At 41.0% G+C, this 24,740-nt stretch overlaps 1 protein-coding gene across 5 annotated transcripts in view; it reads right to left on the reverse strand.

Annotated features, from left to right (window-relative positions):
* The window catches only part of GLI3 (GLI family zinc finger 3), a 209,190-nt gene that overhangs the window by 178,146 nt on the left and 6,304 nt on the right, over window positions 1–24,740 (reverse strand). For all 5 annotated transcript variants that reach the window (XM_042806495.1, XM_042806494.1, XM_042806493.1 and 2 more), the window contains exon 2: window positions 16,329–16,491. In XM_042806495.1, the coding sequence (XP_042662429.1) occupies window positions 16,329–16,452 (124 nt within the window). In that variant the 5' untranslated portion in view covers window positions 16,453–16,491. The remainder of the gene's footprint in view (window positions 1–16,328; window positions 16,492–24,740) is intronic.

Here is a 24,740-nt window from a genome sequence, read left to right on the forward strand (position 1 = left end):
ATCTCCAGTACTGAAACAAAAAAAAGATGTGTTTATGAACAGAAGCCTTCTGAGTGTTTTTAAAAAAGAAAAATGTTTTATCAGCTATCAATTTAAAAAAAAAAAAAAGGTAAAACAAGCAAAAAAAAGTTTAACAAAACCACTGTAAACTAAACGCTAAGCAGTCTTTATTTCCCTTTCCAGATCCTTCCATCCCTCCCTTTCAACTCCACTCCTTGAAATAAACTGGGACCACGTGGTAGTAGTCACATAAGCCAACTTCACACTCTTTGCTGACCTCGTAAGAGAAAGTTTAGACTGGATTTCCCTATCTAGAAGGGAACAGATGAAGGAGCAGTGTTAACACACTGTTTGCAACATCTGCATTTTTATTTTTATGTCTCACTTTTCGAGTTGGAAACTTATTCTGCCTGACCTCCAGAACAAGCAAAAGAACAACCTACAACCTGAAGGGACAGAAAGCTGGGAAACAGATTTTCAGTGCCATCATTTCATACCTCTTCATGGCTTGTGTTTACCTTAGTTAACATCCACCTAACTTCAAGGATTCTCTACATTTTGAAGAAGAATTACCTGTTACTAAATTCTAAATGCTCCCCATTTCAATTACAGTTTGATAGCCTGAGATATACACACTGCTGCCCTCTGCAACTGCTCCAGCAGAACCAAGGAAAAGAAATTTCACTGCTCTCTTTATTGCTAAAACAAAATACAAGCCCAACAAAATAAAGGATTTTCCTCCGATTCCTCTCAATTTCTCATTGTTTAGGTATGTTCCATGTTAAAATAGGTTTAATCCTGCAAGACAGGGGGCTTTCACAACCAGGCTGCCAAGGATTTGGTTTCCACAGTAGCCAAGATTCCTGGAAATCCAGAAACATCTGTACAAGGCAACACTGCAGCCAGACCACACCGGAGAGCTGCAGATAGGAGGGATGCCCGTCACATCCCTGCCGGGCATGTGCTCAAGGCAACCCAGCTCACACGCAGGCCTGGCCGCTAAGCCTGGCTTATCTGGCACTGCAAAAAGCCATCAGTCAACCCTGTGCCCGTGTCCCGCTCCGTTCCAGCGCCGGGCTGAGGTTCTGCCCAGCGTCCCAAAAGGGCCTACCCCCCTCGGAGGGCACGCGGCGTAAATCCAACACGGTACGCCCGGCCAGGCGCAAACGCAGGAGCCTAAGTCACGTTCAGACACTCGAACAAAAAACTTCTGTAGCTCTCCCTTCGTGTCTAACACTCATCTCTAAAGGCAATTTTCACCTCTTATGAAAATTCATGTTAAGTTATTCTGTATCGATTACTCTGTGCCTACCTACAAGCTCTTACACCTCTGCAGTTGAAGTACTGGTCCCACGATCAACAGTGGCCTCTGTCTAACAATGCTAAAATACTGATTTTTGACAGGTCCTTAGTCCAACTATAACCAAAAAATTCACCTGAAATCTGTTTAAATGAGACCATCACAGAGAAGTACAGAGAGCTCTTTCTTTCTTTTCTTTCTCTCTTTCCTTCCTTTCTTTCTCTCTCTCTCTTTCCTTCTTTCTCTCTCTCTCTTTCCTTCTTTCCCTCTCTTTCCTTCTTCCTTTTTTCTTTCTCTCTTTCCTTCTTTCTTTCTTCCTTTTCTTCCCTTAGGTCCTGTCTTTCTTCCTTTCTTTCACTCTTTCTCTCTCTCTCCCTCTCATCTGAAATTTCATCTGGTGAAATTTTTGATATATTTGCTCCAGGTTCTTATTTACTTGCAGATATAATTTTTTAAGAGTAGGCTTATTTTTAGCACCTCTTTTGAGCCTTGAAGATAAATGTAGCAATAAATCACAGTCCCTTGAAATATTTTTATCACTTGAGATGTTTTGGTATCCTTCAGATTAAGAAATAATCTTCTCAGAGAAAAAAATAAATAATTTTGTGGTACCAAAGGAAATGTATGCAAGAGTTTAATTCTGATTTAAGTTAGATGGCTGAAGAAAAAGGTCTTTGGGAATTTAAACTGCAAAACCAACCTACCTCCTCCTATCATCTGAACAGTCAAAATAAAGTGTTCAAAGCTGAGAAAAGGACTTCTAAATTGTTTCCGCTCTTATGTATACAACATTAAACTCTATCATGTCAGCAAAAAAAATGGTGTCTTGGAACAGGTATTTTAAGCTCAGGGTGACTGTCAGAAGAAGATGCTGATGCACATCAAATTGAAAATATTAAATAAAACCTACCATAAATATTTTTCCTTGACCAACACTTAGAAAACATGGCACTGACTTAGATTGGATTGAATGTTGGAAATGAATTTGGGAAAAATCCCTCGAGGGTTTCCAGAACCATGCTTTTTTTGGCAGAAGCACTAATACCGTGTACCCATCCCAGTGTTTGAAAGTTGCCAATGTCCATTCACTCTAACTCTTCAGCCAAAAGGCTCCAGAGGTAAGAAATAATTCATCATACACACATTCACAAAAGGAGGTTTAAAATAATGTTCAGGTAACAGCTTAGAAGTCTGGCATTTCTCTAAGCAAAATTGTGCCATTTTCCATCTTGCTTTCTAGTGAGAGGTGTGATCCATTAAAAAGGCACTGAAAATGCCTGTGAAAAACAGAAGAGCTTTATTGCAGTTTGTGACTGAATATTTAAATTTCAATTCAAATCAAAGGATTCCCATGCTGCTCCCGTGGAAGTCAACGGCAGTTGTACCATTGATGCACTTCACGATAGAAGCAAAGTTTGTATCTTACCAAATCCCTGAAACCTGGAGTAGTTCAAACTACAAGGAGTCACTCGAATTATTACAACTCCATGGGAACTAAGTCATAATTATCACTTTCTTTTTTTCTGATCATATAGAAGAGCCTTCAAATAGGACATTTGCAAAAGAAAGCACATTTCCAGAATTAGGTCCTGAGATAGCTTTGTGAGAAGTTATCTCAAGTTTTAGAGATGAAGGTTATATTTCAGTGGTCAAGGGATCGGGAGCCCAGATGTCCCACTGAAAGGAACCAACTAAAAGACAATGGCTTGGGCAAGGAGACTGGAAAGGAACACATAAGATTAAATACTTAAAGCTTGGACTAGTTAAAGTTGCTAAAAGTCATTTCAGTATTTCAGTGAGTTGTGGACTGGGGCCTTAAATGAAATAAAGCTCAGCCTTACCACTGAAAAACAATATGAAATTATGACTACAACCGCACCTCACCGTGCACCTTTTACAGGGCTAATCTTGTCTCATCCCTGTCTCACTGTGGATCCTGCAAGTCGTGTTCCCCATGCAGCCCCACAAACACCAAGGGGTAAGGAACACAGGCTGGACCACCAGCAAGATTAGCAGAACAGCTGAGGTGGGGAAGCCAAGCTCCTGTCCGGCAGCCACCATCCCCGCCGAGGTGTCCTCCCGGCCGTGAGAAGCCACGGCTTCCCGGGCACTTCCAGTGGGAAAATCCATGGGGATGAGAGGGAAATGTGCCAGGAGGTGCAGCCACCTCCTGAGCCCACCCTGCACGGCTACACCTTCCTGTCAGCACCGAACTCAGCCCGGCCTTAAGGGCTTCATCGTCACAGGGGCTGAGCACCCCGGGGACCCTCCAACAACTCGCGGTGCCCGACCTCTGCCCTCCCCCTCCTCTCCAGCAGAAATACAAATTCGAAAGTAAAAGCAGGAAGACCATTTATGAGGAGGAGCATTTTATCTGACTTCAAGTTGGAGCAGGCTGTGAACTCCCACGGGACGCCTAGGTTTACACACTTCGGATGAAACTGTAAATTGACTATTAAACACACATTTTTATCAAATCATATTTCTCCCTAAGAAGGCTGAGGACTGCCTGTTTATTTTTTTAATCTGATTCACTACGTTTACAAGTGGTAGAAAACCTGGTTATATCAGCTGCTCCATCTTTTTAGTCCTATTCAAATGACTTTGATTTTGTTTTTCTAACACCACTAAGAGAACTATAATGCAAAAAAAAAAAAAAATCTATAATCTATGAAAAGGCACTCTGAAATCCATCAACCGAGCTGTATCCATAATTGCTTCCCTGGATTATCAAAAAAAGGCTCATTTGCATATCTGTTATCTTTAGATACCCATCCTGGTCTATAAACAGTTATCAATCCCATTCAGAGGCCAGTCCACAAATTGAAGTTTTCTATAGAGGGAATTAGCTATAAACAAGCCCAAGGCAATTTTCTTTGACAGCCAATGGTAAACCATAGGAAGTAACTTTAATAGTGATTTACAGTGCTTCTCTGGTTTCCATCCAACTTTTCCTTCTTGTGCTTCTGTTCCATCCAAAAAGGAATTTTTCAGATGTTCTAATTTCCCATTCAAGATGCAATCAATCCCAACTCTAGGTGCGTCTAATCCAATTTTTACGGTATGTTCATGGGCCAGCACCAGAGAAAAAGAACTCTCTCTTTATTTTCTTTCAATTGCCTCTGCTGCAATCACAAGACTTGTCATCTCCTGGTGTGAAATGCACAACAGTAGAAGAGAGAGCCAAGGAGGTGAGAGAGAGAGAGAGAGAGAGAGAAAGAGAAATAAGCCAATCTACCAAAAAGAAAGGGGAAAAGAGATACAAAAAAAATAACATTAACGTTTCTGAATTATCTGACATATCGAAAGCTTCAATTTACCGGAATACTTAATTAACTCAAGATTTTTAAAGCCTGTACAGAATTTGTAAATTCTTCATTGAAATCACAATATGCTGTTAGAACTGGGGTATTTAAGAATGGAGGACTCCAGCTTCATACCACCCGGCTTCCCCACCTATTCCACCGCTGCACCGCTTGCTCACGCACACCACCCTCACACACACGAGTAACCACCGCTCTCCGACCGCCCACGCCACCGAGAGTCAGAGGACTGCTCCTCCTTTATAAACAGAAGACCTTTCCTCTTAACAGCCTCTTCTGGCTAACTCCGAACTTCCTAGAGACGCGCATTTTAAAATATTTATTTTTAAATCTCCAATTAAAAAATATCTCTGAGCCGCTGGCACACACAGTGGATCTGAACGTGCATCACAGGCACTGCAGAGAAATAACAAACAGGGGCACGGTTCCCCCTGGGGCAAACTCCAGCAGATGAAGGTAAAGCAGCCAAAACCCCACTGACTACAGACACCTTCATGGATTTTATATCTGAGAGAGTAGCTGCAGAACAGAGAATTACACCCAAGAGTTTAGCAATTAATAAATATCCCCTGTATCAACACTGCCCAATAAAAATTGGTGCCTTTTACGTTAAAGACAAACACATTTGCTTTACATATCTCAGACCATGAACCCCTGTACACTCCTCTATTTCTTTTCTCTATAGATGCGTATAGATGGGAGGGGGGGGCGTATATATCTATACAGATATATACGTGAGTGGGTTATTTTTCCCTTGATTGAAATCTGCCCTAATGGGCAGGCACTAATGGATTTGAAGCGATAAGGAAAAGGCGGACATGCAAAATGCTCCAGAACTTCTGTTCCTAATCAATCACCAGAGATCAGTGACATCATTCAAGCCTTTGATCAGAGCTCCCCTTTCAAGCTTAAAAAGGGGGATAGATTGACCCACACCAGTGGAGGGACTGAAGAAACACCTAGGATACAATTCACAGTGAAATATGAGAAGTCACCGGCATCCCTCCTCAGAAAAACTATCCTTTCCCACCTTCCACAAGGAATACAGCGCGCATTCCAGAGCAACCAAGCACAAACAACAGATTTATCTCTTTCCCCAATAATTAGAAAACAGCCAGCCAGGGAAACACCACATCACAAAATCCTTTCAGGTTTTATTTTTGAAGCCTGTGCACAAATTTTATCCTGAGCAGGCAGTTTGTTATGTTTGCTTGCGTTTAAAAATCTTCTCAAGCCCATTAGTACAAAAATAAAAATTAAAAAAAAAAAAAAAAAAGAAACTTATTTTTCAAAAATGCCCGAGCAGCTTTAACAACTACAGGCTGATGCCCATTTTTAAAGAAGAAATAATTTTCAGGAGAATCATCATCACGTCAAGCATTCGTTACACTTAGCACCGGCCTTTGTCCATGTCAGGGCATTCAGAGAGTTTGGATCACTAATCCCACTTCAGCTAAAATTGAGCTCCATTGTTTCTCAGTTCATCTGAGTTTCCATGGCACTTACTAGGACTTAAGTGTTATTTACTTAGTGCAGTTTGTTAAAAACAAAACCCAGTAACTAAGTCTTAACACGAGCATCAGGTTTGGTTTTTTTTTTTCCCTTTTTACTTTCGGTAAGCTCGAGATGCAGTCAGCATTTTACAGTCTCGGAGACTTCTTCCGTCAAAAAATCTTCAAGAAAAGCAAAGTTGAAAATAGATCTGAAAACGTTCACTTCATTGTTTTGGCTTGGTTCTCTCCCATCTGTATTTTTAAAAAATCTAATTGAGCTTCCTGAACAGCAGCAAAAATGTAGTTTATTATCTCCCTCATCAGGTGATCAATGATTTCATTAATAAGACAGATAACAAAACTGTCATATCATCGACAGTTATGAAAGATGATCCTGGCTTCTTGCTCCATTTTCCAAGGTCTGGGATTCTCTGTGGCAGCTCTGAGTCCATTCAATATTTTCCACAGACAGAGAAAAGTGAAAATCCATTTTGAAACCAATTTCAATTAGGATCCAGAAGCTGTTATCACAGGTGTCGCAGAATGGGCCCGTAAGTGGAAATGTCGCCTATCCATTCTGAAATGAAACCTTATCAGGGGCTACGAAGATGGCTGAGGACAGCCTATCTGTAAATTACTTTTCGTCCTGTGTTAACTCAACCCTAGTTCTGTCATATGGAATTCTTTCCAGCCCCTCGTAATAATCTAATGACTAACTAGGCGCTGCACCAAAACGGCTTTTATTCTGCTCGGGCTTCCCCCACCGAACAGGGCTGCAAATGCAAATAACCGGAGGCGGCCAGGCGAGCCAGCGTATTTAGTAATATCATTTAAAGCTCTCATAGTTTATTACAAGGAAGTAGCGGGCTTGCATTCTGAAGCCTGTCTCCACCCATTGCATTCCTGGTGATTTTTCAATTGCAAACTCCAAGGCCCAGTTATTTCATTAATTCAGCACCCAAGTAGTGAGGCTTTTCTCTCACATCTTTCAGTCTCCTTTTAGCAAATTATCCCATGACGGAGGATTTATTCAGTCAAAGACCTCGGACTTTGAGAGGCAACAAAAGAATCAAGAGACTTTCTGGTCCACCTGCCTGGCGAATGATGAGGCAGGGTAAAGCCTCCCCTAGAGAAACCAATCAAACCATTGTGTGCCACAGTCAGACCTTTTCAACTGTCAAGCCAGGAGAGCAGGAAAAAAGATGAAAGAACTCAGGATGAAGCTACCATTTACAGAACCATGTGGGAATGGTCTCCGAAGATTTAATAATTGGGATGGAACTCAACTTTCTGAAAACTAAAAAAAAAAAAAAGAGAAAAAAAAGAGAAAAAAAGAGAAAAGGAAAAGAAAAGGAAAAAAAAGAAAAAGAAAAGGAAAAAGAAAAAGGAAAAAGGAAAAAGGAAAAAGGAAAAAGGAAAAAGAAAAAGAAAAAGAAAAAGAAAAAGAAAAAGAAAAAGAAAAAGAAAAAGAAAAAGAAAAAGAAAAAGAAAAGAAAAAGAAAAAGAAAAAGAAAAAGAAAAAGAAAAAGAAAAAGAAAAAGAAAAAGAAAAAGAAAAAGAAAAAGAAAAAGAAAAAGAAAAAGAAAAAGAAAAAAGAAAAGAAAAGAAAAAAGAGAAAAGAAAAAGAAGATAAAAGAAAAAAAAAAAAAAAAAAAAGAAAGAGAAGAGAAAGAAGAGAAAGAAAGAACAAAAAAAGAGAGACCAGGAGGAGGGGAAACCGCTACTGGTCAGGCCCAGAAGGAACTTTTCTACAAAATCCTCTGTTGTTATGTATGAACCCCCTACACTGGAAAAGAAGAGAAAAGCAAGTGTACGGTGGGGACAGCAAGAGAGCAAGAGAGAGAGCACATGGTTTGTAATACTAACTTAAGCTTCAGCAATTTATCGTCTCATCTTAGGAAAAACTCCATCGGTGCAAATCTGTGCTATTAAGCAGAACAAAAAAAAAAAAAAAAAAAAAAAAAACCCTTAGTCTGGGATATCTGGGAGCATTGGCAAACTATTGCATGTGTGGGACTTAAGTTTTTGCATTTCCACTTGGCTGCATGTGGAACATGCATGGAGAGCTGCACTCAGTGAATGGAAACCAGAGTATTTTAAGCGGTTGGCATGTGCAAAGAATGTGCACACACAGCTCCTGTGTAGCAAAACTCCATCTGATTGCAGGCACAAGATTAGGAACTGGTTTTTGATAATCTGACCCATTAAGCCTTACAAACCACATTTTAAAATCGTCTGAACAAACCCCAGAATTTCCTGTGCACCTCTCTTTTCCAAAGTGCCTCTGAGGACTTGAATTATACATTCATCAGTAGGTCCAGACCACATTTACAAGTAAATCAACATTTTTTCTGAATTATCAGCCTTACGAACAAAAATAGAATCTGCAAATTAAATTGTGACCACTTCCAGTATACATCAAAGGCAAAGACTTTTAATGGGAAATAAGATAATAACACAGGATAATATGCATCTCATTCTCTCTTAGTTGGGATGGCAAAGAATGCATCTCCCTCCCCTCCCACCCTCACCCCAAAATAATGAGATAAAGCCTGGAAATAATACAGAGAATGTAGTTTTAATATAGTGCTTTCTGCCTTCTTTACATAATCACATACCATACCCTAAGCACACTTCTTCCACTTACTGGCACGTGTATTTAGTAACAATTTCTATGTAAGCAGAAGCTGAAGTTTTGTATCTTCCAGAAAAACAAAAAAAAACAAAACAAAACAAAACAAAAAAGTAAATAGAAACATAAAGAGCATGGAGACACAGATATAATCAAATGGAACGCTGATGCCTGATTATTTCAACTGGAGATAGATATGAAATAGAAAACATCCAGAAAAGAAAAGCTGAATGCCATTTGAAAACCTCTTAAGTAATTTAATTACTTCAACTGCCTTAGTTTACACAGCTCAAATTGTAAAGCTAAATACTGTGCCCGCCTGAGGGGTTGCCTGGTTTTAAGTCAATGAGAACAACTTTTAAAAATTCTTTTTCTTTACTTTAAGAAGAGCACCTACTTCATGTGGCTCCTCCACTTGCCGATTCCCAAGCTCGGTCCCTATTCAGGCCCCTGGCGTTTTCTCCCTTTATTTCTGCAGTGGCCTTGCCAGCCGCCTGGCACCCGTGTCTTTGCTGACACCCGTCCCCCGCGGCTGGGAGGAAGGTGCCACCCTTGGAGCCCTGCCACGCTGCCCCGCGGCCTCTCCGCCGCCCTGGCACGGGCGGGCCCAGCCGCGCAAGCTCGTCAGGAGGCCCTTCCTCTCTGAGGCCATCCTCCCCAGAGACGCCTCAGTGGCCGAGCCCTTCTCGGGAAGGCTAACGAGATCACTGAAGCTTCAGCTGCCAGCAGCCTTTTTCCTACTAAAATTCAAATCTCTTGGTTGCTCCCCCCACCCCTCCCCAGTACTGTGGGCTGGAACGCCTGGGTTTTGAGGTCTGATCAACACTGGACTCCTGCATAGCGCAAGCTACAGAGCAGTGGTACCAAGCTACAAGAGCACGGTACCGATGCCGTACTGTGGAGATCCATTTTGAACCTTTTTATTACTATCATCACTTCTTATTCTATTTCAAAAGCCAGGTACAACTGTAATACGGTTGCTTGGGTGTTTTGGCATTTTTTTTTGTTTGTTTTTCAGGAAAAAAGAATCCCCTGTGTATAATTCCCTAAATTTAACCTCCACCTTGCCCAGGTGGCAAGCTTCTGCTGCTAACTAATGTTTTCTCCCAATTCCACCTCATGTTATCCAGCAGGATGTTAAGTCATTACTTACTGATTACAGTGATTGCAGGGATAAGCCACTCAATCATCTCTTTCTGGAACTTGCAAAGGGATACAGGAGGATTGACATTTAATATCCCTTATGCTATTAACCACTGCAGGGAGGGGAGAGAAGGGGGGGAAAAAGCAGGGAAATCTCCGCAGAATTAATGAAGCAATACTGTATTGCACGTGCAGATCACTGGCTTTAGAGCAGGGTAAGGGTAGAGCTGGCTCACTGAGGAACAACGCTAGAAAACAGTATCAGGCAGAATGAGTTATTACAGTCTACAATAAACCCTAACTTGATGACTGAAATTTTATTAGTAAGCATAAAGGACCATGGGTGCATTACTCTGAATGAGCATGTATTTAATCAGCTACTTGCATCAGATCACAATATACCAAGACATACAGTCCCCATTAATTACAACTTCCAATACCTTTGCTTCCAATACTTCCAAGCAGCAAGAGACCCTACCCTCCCCAAGGATAGGCACCTTCTTTTAGTTTATCCTCTTAGGACCTGGCCACAGTTATTACACAGGAAGGGTACACAACACCTTACAAGTTCAGGTTTTTGCCCTTACCTTTCTGTGCTGCCACACGTGCCACCATTACAGACAGGAAATACTTGCAATATTTGTCTCGCTGAAAAACAAAACCCTTAGAAAAACCTATAGATTGAAGTCATCACTTCCAATATCTGCAACTACAGGATGCTGCTTCCTCCTTGACCTGAAAATGAGAAGTGAAGAGGGCCCCTCCATCCCCTTTGATTTCAGGAGAGGAAGAGGGCATCTCCTGATCACTTTGTAGAATCAGGTCTCATATAATCAATTCAGGACTCAATTTGCAGGCCGCTAAAATAGCACAGCCAATGTTTCTTGATACCTAACAACCTCTTTTGAACCTTGACCTCTCAACGGGACCCTGAGCACATCAGTCCAACGAGGGGGCCAAGAACGGGTATTATGATTAACACCTATTTTATGGTGAGCTTGAAAGCAAGCAGCAGGACAAGTAACCGACTGAAAGTTTAAACAGGAAATGTGATTCTTATGGGGTTGCAGACCGCTGAATGCTTCCCTCATTCAACCCTGAAGGAACTACTAGGAAGAAAAAAAAGAAAAGAAACCTCGATGAAGCTGGCTCTCCCTCTGAAAGAATCAAAGTGGACGCATGCACTTCCTCTCATTTATTCATCCATCAAGCTTGGTTTTAAGTTACATCATCATTAAGATAATAATTTCTGCTTTCTATCACTTTAAAGTATGTTCTCAATAACTATCTGATTCTGATAAAGGTAGTCAAGTCCACAACCTACATACGTTTATAATTAGCTTTTTTTTTTTTTTTTAAGGCAGAGTAATAGGTTAATAAGAAATATCAGATTACTCTGGAACAAGCTCATGGGTCAAAAACTAGACAAAACACATCAAACTGAAAATAAGCGCTTGCCTGTCAGACACTGAAGGAGTCCCTATACAATAACTGCATTGTTTTAATGCAACTTTAAAAACATCAGTTTGGAGCCAAAATGTGCAAAAGAGGAAAGCATTTTAGTCACCGACAAAATTCACAAGCCAAACAGTAAATAAATCAGGGTTGAACACAGTATTACAATCTCCTAATGTTCTCCAAGTAATGCTGCGAAGTGCAGCTTTGCCTTGTAAAAGAATTAATTCAGCCCTCACAGAAATGGCCTGTACTTTTTAGAAAACAAAGCAAAAAATTAATTACATCCATGCTACAGATTAAGTGTAAAAAATAAATTGCATATAGCTGAGGGCTGTGTTAGGTTACCGTGGGGTTTTTTGGTCAACACCTCTTAGGAAATACTCTTAACAATAAATCTGGTTCACCTACAAAGCAGCAGGTCGAGCCGAAGCGGCCAGCCTGGTAAACCGTTAAAGCGACTGCCTCATTTTAAGCACACAAATACCCACATTAGAGCCAAGAGAGCTCTTCCTGCGCCTAAAGCTTGAGGACTGGCTGGACTGGAGTTCAAGCCTTGATGGCAATGCCGGGCCTCGGGAGGGCTGGCGGTCCCCTGGGCCAGGATGCAGCAAGGCCAGGTGGCCAGGGGAGTGAGCTGGGGGTTCTGCCCACCGTATCGACCCGGCGTGCCGTGGGTCCTGGCGTGCCGTGGGTCCTGGCGTGCCGTGGGTCCCGGCGTGCCGTGGGTCCCGGCGTGCCTCCTCACAGGCCAGGCTGAGAGCTCGCCAGCGGAGCAGCACCGAGGGGGAGCTGCGGGCGAGCCTTCATCTTGGGTGTTCGTCACGCGTCAGTGAGGCAGGTCACCACGCGGACTCCTGAGGCATTTACAGCGTTCACCTGAAGATTTCTTCTTAATCTTAGGATCACTTCAAATTACAGGAGGTACCGCATTATCCAATGGAGGTCCAGCAAGGCAGGTTTCACAACCAGCCAGAGGCTCTCCAAGGGGAGCGCAGAACTAATTTTAATGAGTCTATCAATGGACACCCATCTTCAGAAAGCCATCCCTTGCATAACTTGATAGAAACCTGTGTGTGCATGCGTCAGCTTTGAGGATAATGACCTAAATCCACGCATTGACATAGCAGGGAATGGGGCCTTACTGCTTTGTCTCCAGAAAAGTGGTGGGGGCGCATGTGTGAGAAGACAAGGCTTGACAACATGGCACCATGGTAGCAAGGTGGTCCAGGACACCGGCCTCATTATTCCAACGTCATGACCATGAAGTCAGGACATAAACACTGAATTTACTTGTTGTTGTTATGACTTGGCCAAACCAGATCAATCTGAAGCTAACAAATCACACAACGAGCAAAAGTAATCCCTAGCACAAACTTTTCATTCATATGGCCTTTTGTAAACCAACATCTCCATTGGCACTTTTCTTTAGAAGTTTTCCCACCCCCCCCGCCTTGGATATTAGCCTAGAAAGAAATATAGCAGTCAAACAAAGAAGGAATAAAAGGAACCATTTGCAAAGAAACGCATCCTAGTAAACCCCATGCAGTTCGGTTGAGGTATGCAAAATGAAACACAAAGTAAAAATCAAAAGCTTGCAAAAATGAATTCAAAACAAACCAAAAAAGGTCCCAAACTACAAAGTTCCACTGGGGATCAAAGTACACCAAAGATTTTTGTTAGTTATTACAATTTTTTTTTTTTTTTTTTTTTTTTTTTACTTTTTTGATCACATGTATTTTAAAAGAAGCTTTAATTTGCTCCAGCACTAAGACCTTCCCCACATGTTTTGGCCTGGAGCACACTTTAATGGCTTAGTTATAAATCCCTGAAATTAGGGGTTTATAATGGAAACGCTGGCAGGCCCTTATCTAACACAATGCAAGCATCTTAGCAATAGAGTCAGAGTTTGTAGTTAGGTGAGTGCAGCAGAAATCTTTTTTGTATTAAGTAATGACAGGAACTCAGCAGAAGTGGCTAACATGTAAACCACAGCCCAAACTTGCTTATTGTTCGAGTCTGTGGTGCACAGCAGGTACCTTCCACAGGGCACCCACAAGTCTGGGCCTCGTAACTTGCACTGCGTAGTTAGGGCTAACACACCTAAGGGGTCACCTTTCCCACTTTCTTTCCCTTGCACCTAGATTTACACCAGGCTCTTCAGTAAACAGTTTGCACGTCATATGGTTTAAAAGTTTTCCATGCTCGATATTCATTTTAACATGGATTCTGCTACTGGGTGTGTTAGTCACTTTTGGGAGCTGTTGAAACAATGGAGTTTTCTCTGTTTCTTCATGACTGTAAGCTTTGCACAAACCCTGTAACTAACAGCTTTCAATTTATTTATGATCCAAGTTCTGACTCCTTCAGAAGACAGCAGAGCTACTGAGAAAATGCCAGTTTCTGCATCACACCTCAGACAGCTGTCACTCAAGTACAAACTCTGCTAATTAATGTGTTGTCCAGGAGAGAAGCACTGACATTAGACCTGCTTACAAGGTGACACTGGTATGATAGGCAGATGTTGCTCTGCAAAGACAGCAGTCTTCTGACAAAACTAGCAAGGATCATTCTGTCTTTTTGTTATTTTTAAGGGTACCTTACCTTGTTTAACAGAGCATTCAAATGCAAATCACAACCATTTAACATTACCACAGCCCTCTGCAAAAAAAGAGGCACTGAATCAACAAAAGTGCATGTTTTGTAGGAGTGGTGTCTTATATCAACTAATGATGTTCCGGTAGTAATACTCATTCCAGCATTAAAGAACAAAAGATGCAAATGCAATGCAAGCTCCAGTTTTCATGCAAATTGGTCCATGTAACCAAAATTCATTATCATGACAATCACATCTGCAAGAAGCAAAACTTTAAAACACTGCAACAATAAAACTCGTGTTTAAGTTCCTAAAGTTTTGGTATTAGTACTTGTTTTGGTACATGTTCCATGGAGTCTCTACACTGAGTAAATTTTTCATATCCACGAAGGAATGGAGTTTTTTATCCCTTTGAAGCCTAACCCTGTATCTCTGGAAAGTCATTTGCTTGGTTATACCTGAAGGTAGATTAGAAACCCAAACCTTGGAGATCCTGGTGACTTCCCTAAACACAAAGGGTGACTTCCCTAAACAACAAGACCAACCCTTACCCACTAAAAACAAAGGTAACTGTCATTACCTTAACCAAATGCAGCCTCAGGCCCCAGGATATGTACTACATTAGCAACTCATTTCATTAATAGGAGACAATTCCAGTGATAAACATTTCTAGTCATTCATTAGACTTAGAATCATTCCAGCTCTTGAGAGTTTGATGCCCCTGACATGCAATAATACACCACCTAGATGAAACAGGTAGTTAGGAACTAATATTACCACTAAAGCTGATAGACAGAATAGAGAGAAAAAATTATTTGACCACAGGGTAAATCAGTGTCAGAATTAGGCAGAAACATCCTGGAAGGCTTTATTTTTAGCCCTCTAAATCTAAATGTTTAACAGTAATGTTAAAGCTAGCCCAAACAGTCAGGGGTATGTGCCAATATCGAGTTTGAGTACAAACCTCTGACACATCAAAGAATCCATGTATGTGTTCAAGTGTGCATCTGTTTGAAAAGTTGGGCCAATGTGGAAAATCCTATTATCAAAAAACAAAATACAATGGGGAGCTCTCCAGCTAATCTGAACCACTGTAATTCTATTGACAGCAACGGATCTGTGCCGACTTACACCAGCTGAGGATCTAATTTCATATGCCTTAGAAAACTGATGCAACTTTTTCCATAGCTGCTCAAGAGTTTCTATACTCCTGTGGGGATCAACTCCAACTAGTAGGTCAGCAGGTGCTGAGTTTGCCTAGAATCTGAAGTCCAGTCACACAGAAGGATGCTGGGACATGTGCCATCTAATTTTCACTGACCCACAGAGATTCCCCTCTAGCATGGCTGTAGGATTCATGTCTTTTCTGCTTTAGTCTAGTGGGAAATACATGTTTCTCTGAGAAAGCGGAAACCTTCCTTCAAGATATCAAAGTGAGAACCTGACCTGAACCACAAGCCCAGATGACTGAGCATGATAGAAACAGAAAGGGTGAACACAAAATGTTTTGCCAGGAATACACCAGGCCTCCAAAATACGCAGAAAGACATCTTCCATTTTTAGCCATTACTAGGCTGATTTGCAAAAACCAACAGTTCCTCTGCAGCTATCCAAAATTCACAGGTCTGAACTCTGCCCACAACTTTTCAAGCAATTTTCTTTCCTAATGCAAAGGGAGTTTCGCATTAGTAGGGACCAATACACTCTGCCCTCACACTGAACAGTGAAAGGGCAGGGCTGGGATTTCACACTCTCCAGAGAGGCAGAGAGTATGTAAAATTGTCAAGTGAGGTAATCTCTGGGAAGAATTAAGCAAACTACTCCAGTTTTGCAAATCTACAAGCTGTACATTCACAACTTTGAAATGAATTCACGGGAGGATACACTCTTAGCTTGATGTTTTGTCTCTGGCCATTAAAGGGAGGTGGGGGCAGCGCTTTGCGAGGAACAAGTTTATTTGTAAAAGAAGAAAAAAAAAAAAAATTTGCCATTAATTTTGACAGAGCTACTTCTGTTTCTTTTGTAATAACTAATTATCTAACTAGTATAAGAGATTTCAATGGCCAAATGCAAAGTACTCACAAGCCCTGCCAGGCTAATCAAGACAATTTCCAAAACGCCAAAAACAGGAACTTCCTATAATAAATAACTTAGCACATTTACATCTCAAATTGGAACATCTGGAAGAAAAAGACTACGCCTGATGCCAAAACAGGCCTTATTGTATCCTACCACTTTCCACCACCACCCCCCCGCCTTGTTCGTTTTCTTTAGCCTTTCCTTAGAACAAACACTGATCCAGGTGCAAACGCTCAATTCACAAGGAACGCAGTGAACATAAAATTACTGTAGGTTTGGCTGCTAGTAAATCCCTGCTGTTACTCACCATTGGAAGTTGTGCTGGAGGCAACAGCTTTCTCACTGACATCTGTTCGACTGGAGCATTTCACGATGGAATTCTCCACTTTTTTCTTCTCCGTCGTGGTAGAGCTATGGGACTGCGCCTCCATGATGACTTCTCATTACTTCAGCTCTCCTTGTACGAATACCTGAATGAAACAAGAGAGTCATAAACTTTAAATACTACTTGAAAGCTTAGCCCAAAACCTCTCACATCTCTCACCTGAAGAAGAGCCTGCAGCACAACTGAATAAGCAGTTCACAGGCCATTTCTGAATGCCCATCAAACCATGTTTGCGTGCACGAATTTCTGAGGAATTTAAGGAAACACTAACACCAAAAGTAAGTATTTTTGCCTTTAAAGAGAATCAGCATCACAAACGCCTATGCTGCTTGATGGGTAGGTGCAAGCCTGTCGGGTTTTAATGGACCCAGGACAAAAAAGCCAGTATTTTTCTCCTATGTTCAGAGCACTTTGGAACAACGCAAAAGAAATCAAGACAGACATTCATGTTGACTACAGAAGTCAAATATTTAAATTTCAACATTCACACTAACCGAACACACTGCAGCAAAAATTATCCTGTCTATCTCTACACTTTCTCCTACTCGTGTAAACACCTCTCACTTTGTTCAGAAAACTAACTCAAACAAAAGTGCTTTGGAGCAACACCCTGAAAACCACAGGGAAAGGCAAATATTATTGCTAGGGGCAGATAATGAGATCACTTTCTTTTGCATGAAAACTCTGAAAATGGAAAACCCTGCAGAGGTGTGTGTCTGGTTATTCTGCCTTTCCTGGCTGTTCTCAGTGTCCTCTCCAGTGATACATTACTTTTATATCCCGCAGATCACTTCTCCTTATTCTCAGAGCTTTTACATTCCTGACGTAAACCCAAGGAGCCCACAAGCTTCCGAAAGGTAACAGTGCTTGTGCAGCGGCGTATCCACGCCAGGCCCCAGGACTGCAGGGATCTTGGGCTGTGAAGAACACGAGCGTTTCCAAGCACGGGTCTGCAGCTTAACTTGACGCACGCCAGTCTGTCCAAGTAAGCTTTACGCAAATCATCAATATTCAGCACACAGAAAGCTTAGAACTGAAGTACTTCAGTAGTTTGAATGTGATCCTATGCAACAACAAAAAGTAATAATAAATAAAAGGAGTGTTTTCAGCTCTGAGCAGCACTGCGGTCATTAGCTCAAGGTGCCTGAAACGGAAGGAAGTCGCACTGTTCTAGAACAACATTTAAATGAAATAAAAAACCAAAGCCTTCAAAACAAGCCACAAAATAAACTATAATGAAGTGTAATTACATTAGCGACCTGCTTCCCCAGTTCTGACAGTCTAAAAGAAAAAAAAAAAAAAAAAAAAGTCTACAAAGCCAATTCATCACAAACACAGCTGTCTAGTAAACCTTCCCCTTCCCACCTCTCTAGTAGGAGTTCTTTTTAATAGCACAATAAAAAACTCCAAAGCCTCACTGTTATACAGTAGGGATCAAAGAAGAGCCCAATCACTAAATGAATCATTATTTAGCTAGGCAGCACAGCCAGGGAACTGAACTAGGTGTCAGAGGCTCTCTGCCACTCACCTACTGGTCTAACCTTTGGCAAGGCATTTGTCTTCCCTTGCGTTTCTTTCTTGCTAAAAACAAGAATAACAAAGCTCTGCCTGCCATGGCAGAGTACTTCTAAGAGGACTTTCAAGATCTACCTGTGAAAGTGCTATAAATATTATTGTGATCTGTGAAACAACTTCCTACTAGAACACGAAGGGGAATGTCAGGTGTCTTCAAAGAGGAAGCAGGAGAGATCTAACAACACACAGCCTGCAACAACCCTTACTTGTACCCTGCCATGCACAAATCTCCCTGAGGAGAGATCTCACACAAGCTTTGCAAACCAGCACCTTTCCAAATTTCTCATATGCTTTCTCTCCCTTTTCCCCTCGCGCACCTCACGTAAGAGCATCCCTGGCTTTGGTCTGCTCCCACGTGTCTCAGGCTTTGCAGCCTCTCGCACTGACAGAAACGGCGAAGCTGGCACTGCTGCCAAGCTGCTCACCCCATGCTGACCAGAACATGCTTGTTTTCTCCGCACAGCCCTGGCCACATAAATATCAAAATCTGCCTCTACTCAGCCTCCAGCCACTGCATGAGTGAGTTCTTCAATGTTCCTTCTTGTGCTCCGACTGCCCTCCTTTGAGTTACTGAATATTCTCTACAAAGAGTAACTTTCTATGCTGTCTCTGAAGGAATTAAAAAAGCTATACATTTTCAGTTGCGGTTATTTTTCTTCTGTTTTGCCTTCTAAGGACCAAGTCTGCTATGCAGGCAGCATCTTCATTTCCAACAGAGTATGACTTTGAGAGCTTAGAGGGGGAAGCTGCAGAGCTTATCCCCCATTTTCTTCTGTCCTCGGTTCACAAGCTTGTTTCACTTGGCTAGAAGTCATGAAAGTAAATAATTACGCTCTGTACTCAACTAGAAAGCAAGAATCCACATGTTCTGCCCCCGTTTCCCAAGGCCAGCAGAGTGGCATGAAACATTTGGGCAAAAGTCACAAAAATGATGACAGGTACCTACAGCGGTTCCACTGCCTCCTGCCACACAGATGTTGGTGCAGATATGAGCAAGGAGCCCCCACTTATCTCCACCTCCTTCCCCTCTCCACCATGGCAGGACAGGACCTCCATTACCATCTGATCCTACCACTGCTCAGAACAGGGAAGAGATGAAGGTACTGTAAGGAGCTAACACAGCTTTCATCTCCTAAAAAGCATCTCTGGATCATCTGCAATTCAAGAGCACACGTGGCTGCTCAAGACTGGCATCCATCTATTCTCTTGGCTATTTTTTTCTCTTCCCCCAGCAGCCGACCAGTGAGACTTTTCTGGTGCTTTGGGGTCATTTTCTTTCACAGAGGGAAGACTAGCAGATGTAATTCCAGCGGCCCTAGAGCTGCAGGCCTTTCCCCCCCGTGCCTGCCTTCCCACACACGTGTGGCCAGGGCGCCCGCAAGGATTCCAACAGCTCCAGTTACGCCCCAGTTGTGCCACCTCAGCTACCTGGTGGTACGCGTGGCTGGGAAAGTAAGGAAAGCCAGGAAAGACAGCAAGACTAACAAATGTGTTTTGGGATGTTTTGTCAAGCACGCCTGACGGGGAAGCAAGCAGTCACCTGGAAATCAATATGGTACCTCAACAAACTTTTTTTTTTCCCTGAAGACAAGCTTAAGCCCAAATTGAAAACACAAACCTGACACATATGTCTTCTAGAGTCACCCTCCTTAATTTTGGCTGTGATTTTTATTTTCTCTCAGAAATTGTACTGAAATATGAGAATTGCAGTCTACCTAAAAAATAAGACATCCAGGACAATGTAAAGACTTCTTTCCAGTGGCTGCTAATCCCGGTCAAAAAGCATTCCGAAAATCAGCCAGCCTGACAGCACCTTCACATTAAAATACAAAGTGGTTTATATTATGGTGTACATGGCTCTCCCCAGCGTGTGGGTCAGTGACTTCCCTGCTCCTGCCCCCAAGGCCTGAGACAATACGTATCTATTCTGCAGCAAGGGGCTCTGCTTTCAGAACACCAGAAAGCTAATTTCTGTTGACTATCCAGCAACTCCATGTGCATATGAATGGCAAGAAAATGCTATAACAGTATACGGGCAAAAGCCTGAACCTTCATAGGTAAATAGGGGGATAAACATTCCTTCCTGAAAGCAAACATTCATGGCTTTTTCCCATTCAACCATGCTTGACCCTTTTGTAATTTCCCTAAAGCCTGAACCCACTGCACAATTAATTCCAGATCCCCATTTTAAACCTAATCCCTCTCAAAACAGCAACCTGCCTGCAGGTGTGTCTCTTCTTTTTACATCATAAATATAAACCTTCACCAGTTGCATACCAAATTGGAGGAATTTTAGGAACAAGCTACTGGAATGAACTAGTTAAATGAAGAAAACTGTCTCTTTTAAAAGGAGTGTCAACAAATGGCAGTAAGTTGGAAAGGTATTTAAAACAAAAAAATTATTTCAAGCAATTTGAAATTATAGAATTTCCGGTCCTTATGTATGCTGGTCATAAAACTGCCTCACAGTAGTAAAAATAATCATATTAATATACTGGGGAGAAAAAAATCTTTTTGTTCATTTACTCACAGTGCCAACTAACTGCAACCAGCAGAGCAGCCCTCTGCTTGGAAGAGCAGGAAACGTGACCCTTTCTGAACATACACTTCAATTTTCCAATTCCTCTCTGAAATACTTTTTTAAATCACTGCATTTATATTGCATACATTAGTTTTGAAGACCAGATCATGCAAATTTTTATTCATAGGAATAGGCTCACTGACTTCAACAATACTACTTGCTTCAGTCTAAGTGCCTGGGCAGGGATCAGCACCTAGAATTCTCAATTTGCATGTTAGACTGGTTTATGTTTCTTGCGAACCTAAACCTTCTTCTGCCTTTATTTGTTATATTTTTGAAGGGGGTATCTTTTAATGTGTTGGGTAGATTTACAAAAAAAAAAAAAATCCTTTCCCTGTTTTATACAATGCTGCTGTAGTTGTATTCAATTCATTAACAAGTGGTTTGCATCCGCTGAGAAGAGCTGTCTGAAATAGCAGTGTCACAGCATTCATCATCATTACATCAGCAGTAGGGAAGTTCATACTGATTGCTATCAGCGACCAGAGTGCCCCAATCAGCGTGCAAGCAAACATAGCATGTTTAATTTTTCAGAAATGACTCTGGGTAGTTGGGGTGTTCATAGGTACGACTTTGATCCACACTACTGGAAGCACGTCTTTGGGGATACAATACATCTTGAGCAGCACAACTGTATGAAAGTGAAAAACACAAGGGGAGGCATGAAGAACAATCAGGAAATTACAGTCTCTCTCAACCATAAAGGACCCTTTATCAATTTTATCAAAACCGGTTACACCGTGCCTTGGGATTATTTTAGGGGAAAAAAAAAAAAATCTGTCTTGTTCAGATACCTTCAAACACAAAATGTACATGAGACAATCTTACGGTATTATATGAGAGCTATTTCACACCGATTTATACAGGCTTGGTTCAGGTACATTTAACTTCCAAAACCCACCTAGATTTCAGCATTGCTTTCCATCAAACCTGCTGGCAAAGCTGCACTGACAAAGTTACCCCAGACAGTACCTGCTGAAAAATACACAAGTGCTCAGCCATTTTAAGAAATATCTTCCAGTTAAAACATTAACCTCTTGGTACATCTCACCATTTTTATAATGCCTACAGGAACTAATGTAATTACATTTTAAAAATAGTTTTATCTTTTCTCTGTTCTTGTAAGCTAAACCAGAATTCTGCAACCCCCCATTAACTACTCCTGGGCAAATCTTGTTTGGATTCTTCCTTGTTGAGGTAACTGGTCACAATAAGACTAAGACTGATATAAACAGCACAAATAGTATCCACCATATATAAAGACACAACAAAACATTAATAAGTTGGGGAAAAAAGGTATGTGACACTTTGCAGTACTTATCTCCATTTAAATTTCAAGCCTGATCTATAAATGCACTAGTTGCTGCTTATTTCTCCTAAATCTGTTTTGAAATGCAAAGTAAAATTAGAGGGAAAAAAAAAAAAAAGAAAAAACAACTAAAAAAAAAAAAGCCCTGACAGAATCAGATAGGCAGATTTGTTGCTTGAGATTTAAAAATACGCCAAGTTATAGGGCATCACATTTATTAATACAATCTTTCCCAACTCATTACTATCATCTGCTGTCTTTTCCTGAGTTACGCTCCTTTGATTTCTTCCCCCCCATAAAGACTGAAAAACAACTAGACCTAAAGCCTGGTTAATGATGATCTGATCTGTTCCTGATAGGTTAAATAGCTTGTGGCAACAATAATGCTGGATCACAAACACAAAGGCAATCAGCTAGGCAAAGCAGTGCTATTAGCATCCTCATGATTAAGATCCTAAGTGAGAAACTCTTCTATGGCATACACTGAACTACTGATCAAGTGTCATAATTGCACGACTCCAGAGGAATTATGTTTGCTTCTATCTTTCTGCTACTAATAAACTAAATTATCAAAAGTTCTGAAAATATTTGAAACATACAAATACAGTAGGACAAATACGTGGCACTTTCTACTGAGGCAGCGCCTCAGTTGCTTTTAATACACATCACCCACATACTCTTACAAGTAGATTATCTCTACTTTTGTTACGGGATTTAGAAAGCTGTTAAGTATAACCCCAATTAAATGTTTTTACTATTACTTCAACAGATTAAACTCTGTATCTAAATAAAACAGCTTTTCAGCAGGAAAGAAGCAATTCATAGTTTCTTACCCAGTAAACAGAATTTAATGGATAAAAACACTGAAGGATTTGGGTCAAACTGTCCATATCCAACCAGTCCATCCCTCACAGAAGTTGTTATTTGAGGGCATGCAAGACAAAGCTGAGGGATACAGAGCCAGAACTTACAAAAGGTCCTAGGGGCCTTACATTTCAGATATAATGTATCCTCTGAGGTGAAAATTCATTATCCATTCATCATCCAAGAGTCTTTAGAGTAAGTGACTGAACTTTAAAATGAAAAAAAAAAAAAAAAAAAAAAAAAAAAACCTAACCCCACAACCAAAGCCAAATAAATAAACCAGGTCATTAACTCTGCATCTAAGCATCTGTTATTTTAATTACATGGTCTTGGGTTTCTTTATTCCTCATTTTGACTTTCTTACAAACTATCTAAATACAGACAATGGAAGGAGTAAAGGTTACTTCTTTAAAAATAGAAAGTGCCACATATTTTCCAGGTATCGAAATCTGTAAATATATTTGGGGAGTGGGGTGAGTTTAAAAACAGTAATGCACTTACCCTTCAGCAACCCGAACTCCTGCCAGTTAAACTGCCTAATACTGCTAGAAAATTCAGAGTAACCTGTGTTACTGCCTGTTCTGCAATCCTACATGTCCTTGTGCTTCAAACTCTGCAGCAGCAAAAACTCTAGTAATTATGTCAAAGTAAGATTAGCCGTAGAAGAATTAGCACAGGGAGGGGACTTTACTGCTTGTAGCAATAGGTTAAAATGAGTGGTGACACTTCAAACTTCCCCACCAAGCCTATGCTCAAGTTTTTGCCCCTTTCTTCAGCAGCACTAAATCCAAAACAAACTTAAATAACAGCACAGTGACTTCCTTCTGTAAAACATTTGTTTTATGAAACCTGATTTGGAGCATTCTATACATGCTCAAGATTTGAAAGGACAGAAATTTATGTAGAGAGGGGGACAACCAGCAGGACTTGATGTGTTGATAACACACCCGTTGACTTCCTCTGCTGACACATTAGCACTAGGAACAACTATGGTGACAATACAGGGTGTCTTCTTCTTTCCCTTCTTGCCAGTTCGTTGAGGAACAGCTTGGTAAAGCAAATTACAAACATCTGCAATGGGTGTGCTTTGCATCACGATTTATTTAGTTCATCAAATAAGAAGTTACTACAACTGTCACAGAAAAAAATGCAGAAATATTCTAATTTTGAGCACTAGAGCTAAACGTGAATTCCAATGGCATGACCACTTTTCTTCACTCTTTTTGCTTTATCTCATCAATCCCAAGAGATGAAAGTTTCCTTAGAATCAAAACTAGATCTATATATCAATGTCAATCCATACAGGAACTGAGCTCAAGGAAGAATACATTTAACATACATCTATTGCAAAGATGTGCCTTCTGTTTCCAACTTATGATATGCAAATGAAGGAAGAAAAGACTGTATTCCACATTTTACAATTAGCATTTTAAAACAAGATTAAAGGAATCAAGTAGAACGTTTTTGAAAGTGCCACGTTTTGATCACCAGTCCTGTTCCTGGAAGCCTGTTTATCTCCTCAGCATACTCCCAGGTTAAGGGATGCCTTCATCCAGAATTTCATGTTCTAACCCAACACAGATGTTTTAACACGTAAAAGAGCTAGGAAAGCTCCATATATCCAGGAAGAACTTCAAGTGTGAAAGGTACTTTATAAAACTTTATCTTCAGCTTTTACCGTTTACTTTAGGTTTTACACCTGTCTCATAGTAGCAGTAAAACTGCATCATGACTCCTTCATGTTTTTGTAACTTGACAAAAATACAACAGCACAACTCTGAACTGCTGCAGTATAAATTACTTTGCAATCCACTACCCCCGTTCGAATGGTGTAATCATAGAATTATACAGCTGTCATTTTCTCAGAAAAAACATCCATAGTGAATTGAAGAGCCAAGCAAAACCACACCAAACCACATGTCCTGTTAGTTTAGAATCTGTAGTGCTAGGATTTCACTTTAATATACGCGGTTCAGAACAACAGACGTTGTACTGAAGTGACACT

The sequence above is a fragment of the Tyto alba genome, unplaced genomic scaffold (assembly GCF_018691265.1).
Source record: "Tyto alba isolate M040663 unplaced genomic scaffold, T.alba_DEE_v4.0 Super-Scaffold_46, whole genome shotgun sequence".
Classification (NCBI taxonomy): domain Eukaryota; kingdom Metazoa; phylum Chordata; class Aves; order Strigiformes; family Tytonidae; genus Tyto; species Tyto alba.